The sequence below is a fragment of the Balaenoptera musculus genome, chromosome 11 (genome assembly GCF_009873245.2).
Source record: "Balaenoptera musculus isolate JJ_BM4_2016_0621 chromosome 11, mBalMus1.pri.v3, whole genome shotgun sequence".
Lineage (NCBI taxonomy): Eukaryota > Metazoa > Chordata > Mammalia > Artiodactyla > Balaenopteridae > Balaenoptera > Balaenoptera musculus.
In genome coordinates, this window is record NC_045795.1 from 31,193,376 (window position 1) to 31,206,989 (window position 13,614).

General features: G+C 37.6%; 1 protein-coding gene across 1 annotated transcript in view; it reads right to left on the minus strand.

The window, feature by feature from the left end:
- Positions 1-13,614, minus strand: part of CDC5L (cell division cycle 5 like) — a 45,982-nt gene that overhangs the window by 10,998 nt on the left and 21,370 nt on the right. Inside the window, exons 10-14 of the mRNA XM_036868799.1 lie at positions 13,316-13,478; positions 12,634-12,798; positions 11,325-11,405; positions 9,943-10,185; positions 7,131-7,328 (exon numbers count right to left, since the gene is read on the minus strand). Coding sequence (XP_036724694.1) covers positions 7,131-7,328; positions 9,943-10,185; positions 11,325-11,405; positions 12,634-12,798; positions 13,316-13,478 — 850 coding nt within the window. The remainder of the gene's footprint in view (positions 1-7,130; positions 7,329-9,942; positions 10,186-11,324; positions 11,406-12,633; positions 12,799-13,315; positions 13,479-13,614) is intronic.

The following is a 13,614-nucleotide window of genomic DNA, read 5'->3' on the forward strand; positions in this document are numbered from 1 at the left end:
TATACTTTAAAGTCTTCTTAAAACATCTAACAAAGTTAGTAATGGAATTAGGATTAAATACTTTGTTCACGTGTCACCAGACAAGCCTCCCAAATATGATTATAATGGAAGTTTGTGCTTAAATATGTATCAGCACAAAATTTCTAATAACCTTAAATGAAGTTCACTATAACTATTAGGATTTTAAAGCAGGGCAACACTTGATATAATTAAAGCTGACTACATCCAAAATAAAAGCATAAAGTTCAAGAGGAGATGAATGAGAATATATCTAATACAAATGTGTAGGGGGACCAAGCTGACGAATTTCATGCATCATAATTCTGTTTTACGATACGATGTCTGGAATTTGTTTCAAACAGTGGGAGAGGGAGAATAACATGAAATAAGAGTGGCTGTCATAGCTGGGTGATAACACGTGAAGACTCATTACACTAGTCGACTTTGGCTTGTATTTGAAAATTCCCATAATAAAAGGTTTTTTAAAATTCAAATTCAGGGCTTCCCTGGTGGCGCAGTGGTTGAGAATCTGCCTGCCAATGCAGGGGACACGGGTTTGAGCCCTGGTCTGGGAAGATCCCACATGCCACGGAGCAACTGGGCCCGTGAGCCACAATTACTGAGCCTGCGCGTCTGGAGCTTGTGCTCCGCAACAAGAGAGGCCGCGACAGTGAGAGGCCCGCGCACCGCGATGAAGAGTGGCCCCCGCTTGCCGCAACTGGAGAAAGCCCTCGCACAGAAACGAAGACCCAACACAGCCATAAATAAATAAAGTAATTAATTAGTTTTTAAAAAAAAAATTCAAATTCAATATCTACTCTAAAGGATAACTATTTTGTTAAGACCATACACCACAAACTATGAAACATCAGTACAATGAAACATAATGGAGACATTAAAATTTATAAGTATGTCAACTACTTCAACATACCAAAATGTACAATATGAAATGTTAAAATCCACAATTATGTAAAATTCATTTATATTAAACAAAATCTGAGCCTTTAAGTATTACTCAAACCTCTCTCCTAAAATTGACCCATGTCTCATATTTCAGACATTCATCAAAATTCAGAGAACAAAAAACTTACCCAGCCTGTTATTCAAGGTGAATAACTTGATAAATATCAATTTAATCTAATTTAGCTAACACTAAGAATGATATGAATCTAAGAAACATGGGAGAGAACTCCTACTCACTAAAACTTGCCAACTGCCAGGCACACAGTATCTCATTTAATCTTACATTATCTCAAACTCTCACTTCCATGAGACTAAAAAACTATTACACACCCAAATTTTACAGGTAAGAAAATTTGAGACCCAGAGAGGTAAGTAACTTGCTCTAGGCCACAGAGTCACTAAGAGATGAAGCTATGCAGTTGTGTCCCACTTGAAAGTCCAACACATTAGGCTACACCACAGCTAATAAACCAGATGTCCTCCCTGCCTCAGCCCCTGAAATGCAAACATGCCTGAAGAAAGTCAAGCTGTGGGGCTAAATGGCTTAATGTCACCAGACAGTTCACTGAAAAACAAATTATTCTAGACACACATAAACAAGATCTCAATTAATGAATTTGCCCATCGTTCCTTCCCTGATTTAGACATTAACCTGTACATAGGCCACTTATAAGAATTTTGTTTGACACTGGAGAAAAGCATTTCCCCCGCTTATATTTTTTAATTCCTAATTCTTTTATTCTTTAAATTTTATTTATTTATTTATTTATTTATGGCTGTGTTGGGTCTTCGTTTCTGTGCGAGGGCTTTCTCTAGTTGCGGCAAGTGGGGGCCACTCTTCATCGCGGTGCGCAGGCCTCTCACTATCGTGGCCTCTCCCGTTGCGGAGCACAGGCTCCAGACGCGCAGGCTCAGCAATTGTGGCTCACGGGCTTAGTCGCTCCGCGGCATGTGGGATCTTCCCAGACCAGGGCTCGAACCCGTGTCCCCTGCATTGGCAGGCAGATTCTCAACCACTGCGCCACCAGGGAAGCCCTAATTCTTTTATTCTTAACAAGCTATAAAACTACAGGAAAACAAACATCTCAGAAATTTTTATGGGCAAAAAAGGTTATTTGACAACTTTTTAAGAAGTTGGGCAGAATGTAACTAGAATAATTATTTACAGATTTCACCAAAGCTAATCCTTTGCAACAGACTTTAAAAAGAGAGCAAGTGATGTTTTTTTTTTTTTAATGATACTTACAATATTATACTATTAAATGATCCCAATTTAGTTTTAAAGGCCTTCCTCCTTTCACTCACACATAAATATGTGTAGATGCTCATATATTCATCTTTTTCTATCATATTTAATCTTATACATACACACACCGCAAGATGTTTAAGGTGATTACATTTGAATGGTAGGCTTTTCTCTTTATTTTTTTTTTTATTTAAAATTTTCTACAAAGTACAGGTATTATTTTTAGGAAAAAAAAAAAAGCCTACAAATGTTATTTTTTAAATGCATAGAAGAGAAACTGTCTAAAAAAGACTGGCCAGAGACCAATGGAAAACTGATGGTCCCCAGGAGATGAATCAGTGGAACCATAAGTGTTTCCTCGGGTCATTACAAAAGGGGGCTGTATGGGACTTATAAAAGTGTAATTGTTACTTTCAAACTCACTAAGTTTGTTAAGGTTACTAAGCTTAAGTAATTCCAAAGTAAACACATAATCCTTGGGTCTCCAATACTGTCTTCAGTTAAAGTCTGTTACACTGAGGTTCAGAAACATTAAGAGCATCCCTTACTGAAATTCTTGCTTGGGGACCCAGAATATAACCTTATACCACTAGAAAAACAGGTTTCAGGATACCTAAAATAAATATAGTTAATGGCAGCTCCACTTCCTAGTCCATCATTCCACAATATGATCCTATAGCAGTAAAGATGTGGTTCAGCCACCAAAATGTTTGCAAACAAGAGACCACGAGTGACTCTCCTTTAATCTCTATACTGTTCACTAGCATTAAGTTTTAGCAGTGAACCATCTCTATATTGATGAGATGCAGGTCCAATTTAGTGATTATTGTCAGCATCTATCAGTTAGCAACCATCAGATTGCATCCCTGCAAAGCAAGCTAAGCAATAAGGCAAAACCTTACTAAACACATCTCCAAGAACAGTAATGTACCAATAAAGCAATGCCGAGAGCATTTCACATTTGCGTAAGTTAGGAAATGAAACTCATAAACTGCACGAAACAAATTCAACTCAACGTTGAGGCATAACAAAAGCAACACAGTTTTATCATAGGAGATCTCTGGTCCAGCTCCCAGAGTTCTTGCTAGAAACAACCAAGAAATCTGTTAATGCCTTTAAGGGTCATGGCAGAGAGCAGAACTTAAGAATGAGAGCATTCCAGAGTACTGGGGACTTGTCTCCTGCCACCGCATGCCACCCCACACACACCCACAAGGGAACATAAGCGCAAACCTGCTGAGATACAACATCTAATCCCTCCACCCGAACTGCCCACCAACTTAATCCCTACCCTAAGTTTTCACTCTTTAAAGTATTAAGGGAAATTTTTTTCCTGTGTAAAAATATCTAACTTTATAATGAAAGTCACTGAGAAAATGAGATCCATTGTGCAGCCAATTTTGCTGAAATATAACCATTCAGTAAAGTCTGGGGTCCCCAAAAGAGTTCTACAAATACACTGAGAAGGATTTTAAATGTGTTATCTGTGTTCTTTAAGTTACTTTATTTCCAAGAAGTCAATGTTACATAGTATTTCTTGACTAAATTGACTGTGCCAGTAAAATACAGGGAGAAGTATTACCCCTGGACCTAGTTTCCACCTCTAAGGAAAGCCTTTCCATTTTTACAGCTAACATGACAAAATCTGCTTTTCAGCCAAACTTCCTCAACACAGCAGTTTAGATACTATTTCAAATACTATTAAATTTAATGGCAGGCCTAAATTCAGACTTCTCATTTCACTTTTGCACCTACTGGAAATTATTTCACTCAAAATAATTATGTCTTCAGACGATTTCCTATTTCCACTTAAAGTGGAAACAAATTAGAACACTTCAAATTCTATTTGCACTTCCCAAATACAGTAATGACTCATTTATCTGGCATCGGAAAATGAGGTTCTTCTCCATTTATCTGGAAAACCCTTAACGTGAAGTCCACAAGAGCAAAGAGCTCATCTGCCTCGTTCCCTGCTATATCCCCAGGGCCTAGTACAGGGGCTGGCACAGAGTAGATGCTCAGTAACATTCACTAAATGTGTGATTAAATAAAGTACTAAAGCTTTTTACTTTTAACCACTTGATGAAAATTTTTCTAGTTATAGCCATCCCTCTTTTTCTGTTTTTTTAAAAAACATAACACTGAACAGAAGTTAAGCTTTTCTTATTAACTGCGGTATCACTATAAAGAGCAATCACTCTACCCCCCTACCATATACCCATAATGCCCTAAAAGCTATTCAAATAACAGGGCTTTTTGCTGCCATATTTAAATGGCCTCAACATGCTATGTTTTTATAACTTTTCCTTTTCTGATATTAGGTGTCATTTCTGTTTGCAGCTGCTGCCTTATTTTACACACAAATGTCTGGTAAGGTCCTGAAATTAATTCTACCTCCTAAGCAGAATAAAATACATGGACTTGGTTACAATTCAGAAGTCTTTCCCACTTACTTCTGACCTGCAACTACACTGATTCTATTTATTTAACAGATTCCTTGTACCACCCACAACATTCTACATAAAATCTGAGATGGTTCTACTAGTTTTAAATGAGTATCTTAAGGATTTTCGGTTAAGTTCTAAGTTTCAAATATTAATCAGGAGTAATGGCTCAAAGACTAGCTCCAATATAAACCTCGGGGCATATTTTTTTAATCCATTTAGGAGACACCAACCACGACAAAGCTGGATTTCATCTTGCTTGATACGCTGTGATAGGGCCATAATTTAGATTCACTGTTCCAGAGTTCATGGCAGCAAAACTCAAACACACTGGCAGCCATGGTGTACTGTGCTTGCACAGCAAGGCATATCTCCCTGAACCTAAGAGTGGAAGGATAATTTAAGTACAGCCTTTAGTTTATATAATACAACTGGAGTTCCTTCCCCACAACAAACTTTGAATAATGTTTATAATTTAGCAATCAACTGAAATGATGAAAGAATTACAATTGAAATAAAATATTTATGTATTTCAAACCAGGAGAATTGTGTCTTCAAAAACTAAAATAAGCTAAGACAAACTTAGTTCTGAATTAGGGAATGAATACAAATAAAATGGGGGACTTGTTTATTTGGGTTTTTGAGTCTCTTTTCTTCTTTTTAAAGATTTAATAACTTTCGTTTGAAATAAGCATAGTTTACTAAATTAAAGGATTTGATTACGTGTTCTTTAAAAGTAACTAGTTGGGTAAACATTAAAGCAAGTTATCCAGGAGTCAAGAAAAGAAAAATTCCTTCAGACCGTTTTATGAATATTCTTCCAAAATCACCAATCCTTCAGCAAAAATAGTTCAACGGAAGATTTCAGTTCCTGGTACTGAACTGAACAAAGAGAACCACATGTTTTTAATGGTTGCTTATAAACGACCCAAATAAATCTCCAAAAGAACAGCAGTGGTTCTCTCTGTATTTTTCCCTTCAAAACTCACAAGACCAATTCAACACAGAAATAAAAATTACTGTGCTTTATGGCACCACTCACTTTGTGACACATTTATTTGCTGTCATGAAAGTTAGTGCCTCAACAAAGTAAATGAGATTTAGGGAAAAACTTTTTTTTATATTTTAAGCAGCACAAAATGTCCTTACCACTTGAGGAAGAAAGAGTTTACCCACCTCAAATGAGATTTTCAAACTAAGTGAGAGACCTAAGTATTTATGTATAAGTGTTACAGGAAGCTTTCCAAATAGCTTTCCAATCAATTATGATGCTGACCTTAGATCAGAATTACACTGCTAACTACCACTTTTAAGAAATGAAGCCTACATAACAGAAAATATAACTTAAATTTAACCACTGATGTTCTTTTTACTTTCCCTGACTTTGTGAATTAAAACACAGAGCAACAGCACACCCTGCTGGAAGTTAGTAACACAGCTAGAGTAACCAGCAGCACTGGATTGCTAAAATTTCACCCCAGATGAGAATTACTTCAGAAAGTCTGATTTCCCACTAAATGATAAAAGATGTGCACAGGCATTACCATTAGGGTCTATACATGTGACCTTAAAGGTAAAATCAAAAATGTTAATTTTAATAGGATATCGCTTTTTCCAGTTCATTTCCCTAGCCCCACGCAGCCCCAAACACCCCTAAGTGATTTTACTATTTTTTTATTTTAACCCCAAATAAAAATATTTCCAAATCTACTTTCTGCAGAGAAATTGGTAATCACATAAGCGGAATTTGAGGCCACTTTGATTGCCTGAAGCACCCCTTGCTCCTTCCCATCCCAAGATATCCTGGCCTCAGAAACATCCCTGAAGACCACCATTAAGAATTCACAAGGCAGCCTAGCGGTCTGTGAACCACAATTTACATACCATTGGCAAAATGCATACACAGATTCTGGAATTCAAAACATGCAGACTATATTAAGAGACCACATGCCATGAAACTCCCATCTAGTACGTTTCAACATTTTCATAGACATGAAAAATCACGGAAGCCATTGTCTGGATAATCCAGCTCAGTGCTCTCTCTGTAACAAACTGACAGGAATCCGAGGATGAGCAGAAAGGTACCAAAGTTCTGTAAGTGTGCCCTTCTGGCTACAGAAAGAAAGCTCCCTGGTACACTGAGATCCCCCCTAGAGAAAACTGCATTGCTCTTCTAGCACTGCTCTACACTCTTCTGAGTGACCAGTGTTCACTTCTTGGCTCTTTGCCCCCACATCTAAAAGGTTCTGATTGACCTGTGGTCAACTTGGAGGGCACTCTTCATCACGAAGGCCAGCAGTTCTGAAAAACCAATGACGAAGGCCAAGGAAGATCAAACACTTCAGTGTAGTTTTTCCTCAAGAAATTCGAAAACAATTACCTTAGATCTATTTTTCTGAAGTTGTCTCCAGTGGTATTATCTGGTTCATTATTTCAATCAAAGTACATTTAAATTAGAATTTTAAAAGGATACCAACCTCAAGCCTCTTTTCCAGTGACTCAATTCTGTCCTTTTTGCTAGCTAGGTTGGCCCGTGTGTAGCGACTCTGCCCAGGAAGATATAAAACTTGACTGTAGCATTCTTCCCACACCTGGTTATAAGCTTCACTTGAGAGTTCTCCGTGGCTCATACCTTGTTTTACCACTTCCATCTCCTGTACCAGAACATCCTGGGCCTGTTCACAATAATAGTAACAATAAGCTTGAGTACTAGAGATACTTGCCATCAACAAAAAGCTTTAAAAGACGAGTTTTTACTCCTCTGGGCAAAGACAATGAGCTCTGGTTAACTGTTTTTTTGGGAAGGGGGTTATAATACCTAAGCAAAATGAATTAAGAAGCCTAGAAGTCAATGCGGGTTGATCTGAAAAGCCAAGCATCCATTATCATCCCTGATAATGTAAACGTCCTTTGCCTTCACTCATTATAATAGCAGCTACCATTTCTCAGATACCTACTATGTGCCAGGAACTGAATTGAGAAGTTTTACCTACTTTATCTCCAAACAGCACACCACCCTTACAAAGCAGTCAACGTTAACCTCACTTTAAAGTTGATGAAACTAAGGCTTAGCGAGGTTAAACCACTTGTTCAAAAATACAACACTAGTAAGCGGACAAGGCAAGGTCACACCCAAGCCAATGCTTGGGCACCAACGTGTGCGGGTGCTCCTCCCACTCTACCATCCCCCGCTACACTCTGGACTTCCCAGTATGGTGAAGGGGAAGTAGGCGTTTTTTTGACACCTGCCTTTTTTCTCATCTGAAAGAATGTCCCTGCCATTGCCAGAGAATAAGACTGGAGGCACAAATCAAATAATGATGGGTCATAAACCAGCTTCTGTTCACTAGAAAAGATACGGTTTAAGATGACAGAATGAGGATGGAGTTGGACAAGCCTGGGCTCCAATCACAGATTTAGCATTTAAGTAGCTATCTGAACTTGCTGAACTTCTGTGAGCCCATTTCTCATCTGTAGAGTGGAGATAATACCTAACATGTTTGTTATGAGAATTAAGTGATACAGTATACACAAAGAGCCAGCCCAACACCAGACACACAGACTCCATGAACATACCACATGAACTTTTTCCAGCCCTTTGCTTCATGGCTCATGAAAAACTGACAATTACTTTTTGTGCTTTATAGAAAGCTTTCAATCACTCCAGGAACATCAGAAAATAAACACAGGCCAAAATACATAAAGTCAAGATAAATAACCAGCATATGAAAAAATTTAAACAAAAAAATGGAAAATCAAGTCTCTAGAAGATAAGGAATAGATACTTTTAAACAATACCTCTTAGGGGAAATAATGGAAACAAACCAATTTTAACACACTTAATGAAAATCAGGCACTGTATCATCAGAGAAATGGTATTTCACTCTGAAACTGTACACAGTAAAAATTTACAAATTCAGCTCTTATAATAATTAGGAGAGAGTACAGCTAAGTTCTATTTAAACCGTCCCTAAAGAATCTGCTAAGTAAATAGCTGCTTCAAATTCTTCGGAACAAAGGGGACTATAGATAGATAAATAAAATATGGGAGGATATTTAAACTACTGTGTAATCGTTTCAAATAATTCCAAAGCACTACTTACATTATTATCAAAAAATTTATTAGAATTTGTCCCTTATAGAATCTCTATTAGCAACAACGTGATCTTTATTTCAGGTTTCCATATATACAATAAATTTAGGAAAATTTATTTCCTAAATTCCATCTTCCCCTCATATTTTCACTCTAAAAAGAGGAAACTGTTCAAGCATCAAGTTCATTGTCTAATTCTCACCCGGTTCGGTGACTGAATGTGCCTGCCAAAGCGCAGGCACTCAACAGAAGACAGCTTCCATGGCACTTACTAAAAGGCAGCAAGTCAAAATTACTCATGAATCAGGGGCAAACAAACACAAATCTAAACCCTCCTTCCTTTCTCTATTTTCTTTTTAAAAGTCCTATAATACACATGTATCACGTATGCAATAAGAAAAAGAGAAAGTAAGAAAAAGAGAGGAGAGAGGGAAAGTGCAGGAGAGAAGCCAGACAAAGGAACCTTACTGGTTTTCTCCCAAGTTAGCCCATTCTAATGGATGGGTCCATCACTGCCCCTCAGGGCGAAAGACTGAAGAAAAAAGACTTTTAAGCTAATGACCACTCTGCTTCCAACCATGAAACTAACTCTATTATCTTATGCCACTGTACAGATTTCTAGTCAAAATCACAGCTGTTTGCTCTGTCAAAGCAGAAAGAATAAAATGCATATGGAGGAAGAGGCAGGACAGACTTTAGACAAAACATTTCTTTATTTCCTTATCCAAAAGGGTAGGGGGAAATCATGTCAGGGGAATGAATTCAGTGAATATTTCCTTTCTGTGAATAGGTGAAAGATTTAATCTGTAAATATTTTTAATATATTCTTGTTTTTTCATAGTATTCTAAATAAGTGAGGTTTAAGTATTAAAGGCATTCCACCCTATTCAGAGACAGCAGAGTTAAACACAGAAAATAGCAACTGTAGCAACTATCAATCAGGCATACACCCATGAGACAACAACACTCTGCCTTCAAAGCCAGTGTTTATCTGATAAAGGCCTGCCACTGAACATGGGAAGGGGTGGGGGGGGGGTGGTATGTCCTTTGCATAACACTTAATATGAATATTTATCTCTTAACCATATATTTCAGTTGCTTATGAACATCAATAAGGGAAAATATGTTAATGTTTGTCCATGATACATGGTATCTAACAAATACTTAAATCTTGAGACAGAAATATTCAATGATACCTTTTTCAGCTCTTCTTTGGAAAACTTTTCATAAGTGTTATGTTCCAGATAGGAAATGTGCTCTGCATTATTGGTACCAAATCCTACAGTTTTTCCTTTTTTATTTCCAGATGGTTCATAAGGGTGATGTAGAAGGTCATAATGAAGCATTGTGATCATTTCTTTTTTGATTAGTTCTTCACTTTTCTGTAAATCTGTCAGAGGTGGTTCTACATTTAAGGGTCTTAGAATAGTTTCATTTACCTAAAATTTTAAAACAAGTACAATTATTAAACATGTCACTGCAACATACTAACGTTATTAGTTCTACTAGCATGAATTAAATACAGGCACACCTTATTTTACTGGGCTTCACTTTACTGTGATTTGCAGGTAGTGTGTTTTTTTACAAACTCAAAGTCTGTGGCAACCCTGCGTTGAGCAAGTCTACTGGCACCATTCTTCCAACAGCATTTGCTCATTTTGTGTCTGTGTCACATTTTGGTAATTCTTGCAATATTTCAAACTTTTTCATTACTATTCTATTTGTTATGGTGAGCTGTGATCTTTAATGTTACTACTGGAAAAAGATTACGACTCAGGCTCAGAAACTTAGATGATAATTAGCGTTTTTTAGCTATCAAGTAGTTTTTAATTAAGTTACGTACTTTTTTTTTTAGACATACTACTACTACACACTTAAAAGACTACAGTTTAGTGTAAACATAACTTTTACATGCACAAGGAAACCAAACAATTCGTGTGACTCACTTTATTGCGTGACATTCTCTTTACTACAGTGGCCTGGAACCAAACCTGCAATATCTCCGATGTATGCCTAAAGCAGTTTTACATTTTCAAAAGAAATTATTTTCTTTTTTTCTTCAAAATTCTTATTTGGGGACTTCCCTGGTGGCTCAGTGGTTAAGAATCCGCCTGCCAATGCAGGGGACACGGGTTTGAGCCCTGGTCCAGGAAGATCCCACAGGCCACAGAGCAACTAAGCCCATGCACCACAACTCCTGAGCCTGTGCTCTAGAGCCTGCAAGCCACAACTACTGAAGCCCGTGCACCTAGAGCCCGTGCTCCGCAACAAGAGAAGCCACCACAATGAGAAGCCGGCGCAGCACAACGAAGAGTAACCCCCGCTAGCTGCAGCTAGAAAAAGCCCGCATGCAGCAGCGAAGACCCAATGCAGCCAATCAATCAATCAATCATCAATCAATTTATTTTTAAAATTCGTATTTGTACCAGTGAAGCATTTCAAAGACTGGATCTGGGAACTGCTTTACTATATTCCAGAAAGTAGATGAAATGTCGTTTTATAGACTTTATAATATAAAAAACATCAATCACATAAAAAGAAACTTAAAACTTCCTAAGCCAGAAATTCTAATACTTACTTCTGATGGTCTTGGCAGATCTTTCTGGACAGCTTTGTGCATTCGTTTCATTTCCTTTACACGCTCTGCATCTCGTATGGCCTAAAAAATTATTTTTAAAACCATTTTTGCAGCTAAACAGTATTTGACACATTTCAGTAAAGCTGAAAACACTTTAGTCTATAAGAATGTGTATGTTCAAGAGCTAAAGCTGTAGGAATCTGTGTTAAGTGTGTAGAAAGGCAATATAAGGCCACTAAAATTAATCAGCCTATTCTTTCTCCTGTTACAGTAGAAACTAAGAACTTCCAACGTCTACCAGGAGCATTCTCCAGATTTACATGGCTCCCTCCATCAGATAATCATTCTTTTCTTGTCTAAATCAAATCCTAAATGTAGAGGGGATGCTTCCAATTATCCCTCGTGCAACACAACCTTTCCCTTCCACCTCAAAAGCTACTGATTTTTAATTTAAAAAGCCAGCCAATGAATGTGTTGTTTCCTGATTCTTGAATTATGAATAATGTGGGTTAACACATTAGAACTGCAAACCAGTTCTGAGAGTAAATGTAACTCAAAATAGCTAAGAGAACTAAACACATAAAGTATTATCATCTATTCCCCACCAAAAAGCACATTCATGTGGTTTCCCTCTAAAACGATTTCCATTGATGCCATTCTCAATCCAACCCCGGGAAATTATTCAATTTCTAAAACCATCCTGAAATGGACTGCAGCAAGAATGCCTGAAGTGGGTCACATGATCTCAGTTTTAGTTCAAGTTTCACCAGTTTCCAGCCACAAGACCTGAGGAAGTTAACTTAATTCACCTGAGCCTGTTTCCTCATTTCTAAAACGAAGCTGACACTTATCCTACTTACATCACCTGGTTGTTATGCGCAAATGAGAAAGTAATTAACTAGAAGATGTATTAGTAGAAGGTGTTACTAATTTTATTCTGACGCTCGCTACATATCCAAAGCCACATTTTTTATTAGTTTACACTGACGAAAAACCATTTACTCAACCAATCCAAGATGTACTTGTTTTTAAGACTGATAATAACATCTTTTCTGGCTAGAGTGAAAGCAATGTCTATAAGACTACTTATATGTATTTTAAAGAAGCATAATGAATTTGACAGGATATTTAAATGGCTATCCATATAATTATACATTTTAAGAATACCTATCAAGATATTCTAAGTATATAATGAACTATGTGAGTGAATATTATTAATGATGTAAGTAATTTTCTTCAGTGTAATTTTTTTTAATACTGAAAGAACTTTTAAGTAGAGATCTTGAGACATGTAACAGTCATCACCCACCTGCTTCCGTGCATCCACATCAGCAGCATCTTCAATGTAAGTATCATCTATTTCACGGTCTTCCAGTTCCTTCTCGGCATTTTCTGGTAGAACAATTTCAAAGTCATTCTTAGGGGCAGGAAGGCCCAACAACCCTAAACGGAGGTGTTCACGAGATTCTCTTTCCTGTAGAAAAAAATTGGTCCTTCTCAATTCATACACATTAAAATATGCAACTAATATTGTGTAAGAGTTTCTAAAAAGTAATTAGCCTAATTTTAATTCTAGAAAAATGACCCCTAACTTCAGATTTGAAACAAGATTTTGTTTAATTTCTATCTCCATTTCTTCCCTACCTTAAGACCAACCATAGGGCTTCCCTGGTGGCGCAGTGGTTGAGAATCTGCCTGCCAATGCAGGGGACACGGGTTCGAGCCCTGGTCTGGGAAGATCCCACATGCCATGGAGCAACTAGGCACGTGAGCCACAACTACTAAGCCTGCGCGTCTGGAGCCTGTGCTCCGCAACAGGAGAGGCCGCGATGGTGAGAGGCCCACACACCACGATGAAGAGTGGCCCCCACTTGCCACAACTAGAGAAAGCCCTCGCACAGAAACGAAGACCCAACACAGCCAAAACTAAATAATAAATAAATAATTAAAAAAAAAAAAAAAAAGAATACTAAAAGGGAATTGACATGTACCATCTGCTTCACATAAGAGGGATCACTGTAATCTGCCATTCCATCCTCGGGATTAATGTTTAACTTGTCTCGAAGAGGCGTTCTACCCGGGGTGGAGTTAATAACTGGTTTGGGAGTTGTCCCACTCCGGGGAGTCAGCCCTTCAGATCCATGAGAAGGAGTTCTAGAAAGACAGAAATTCCAATTAATGAAAGTGCCAATTTTATTTGGATCGTGCTTTCAAATGTTTTTCACATAAATTATTTTACAAGGAAAACAGAAAAGAAATAAAGATTCCAGAAATTCCATCTCCCTACCTG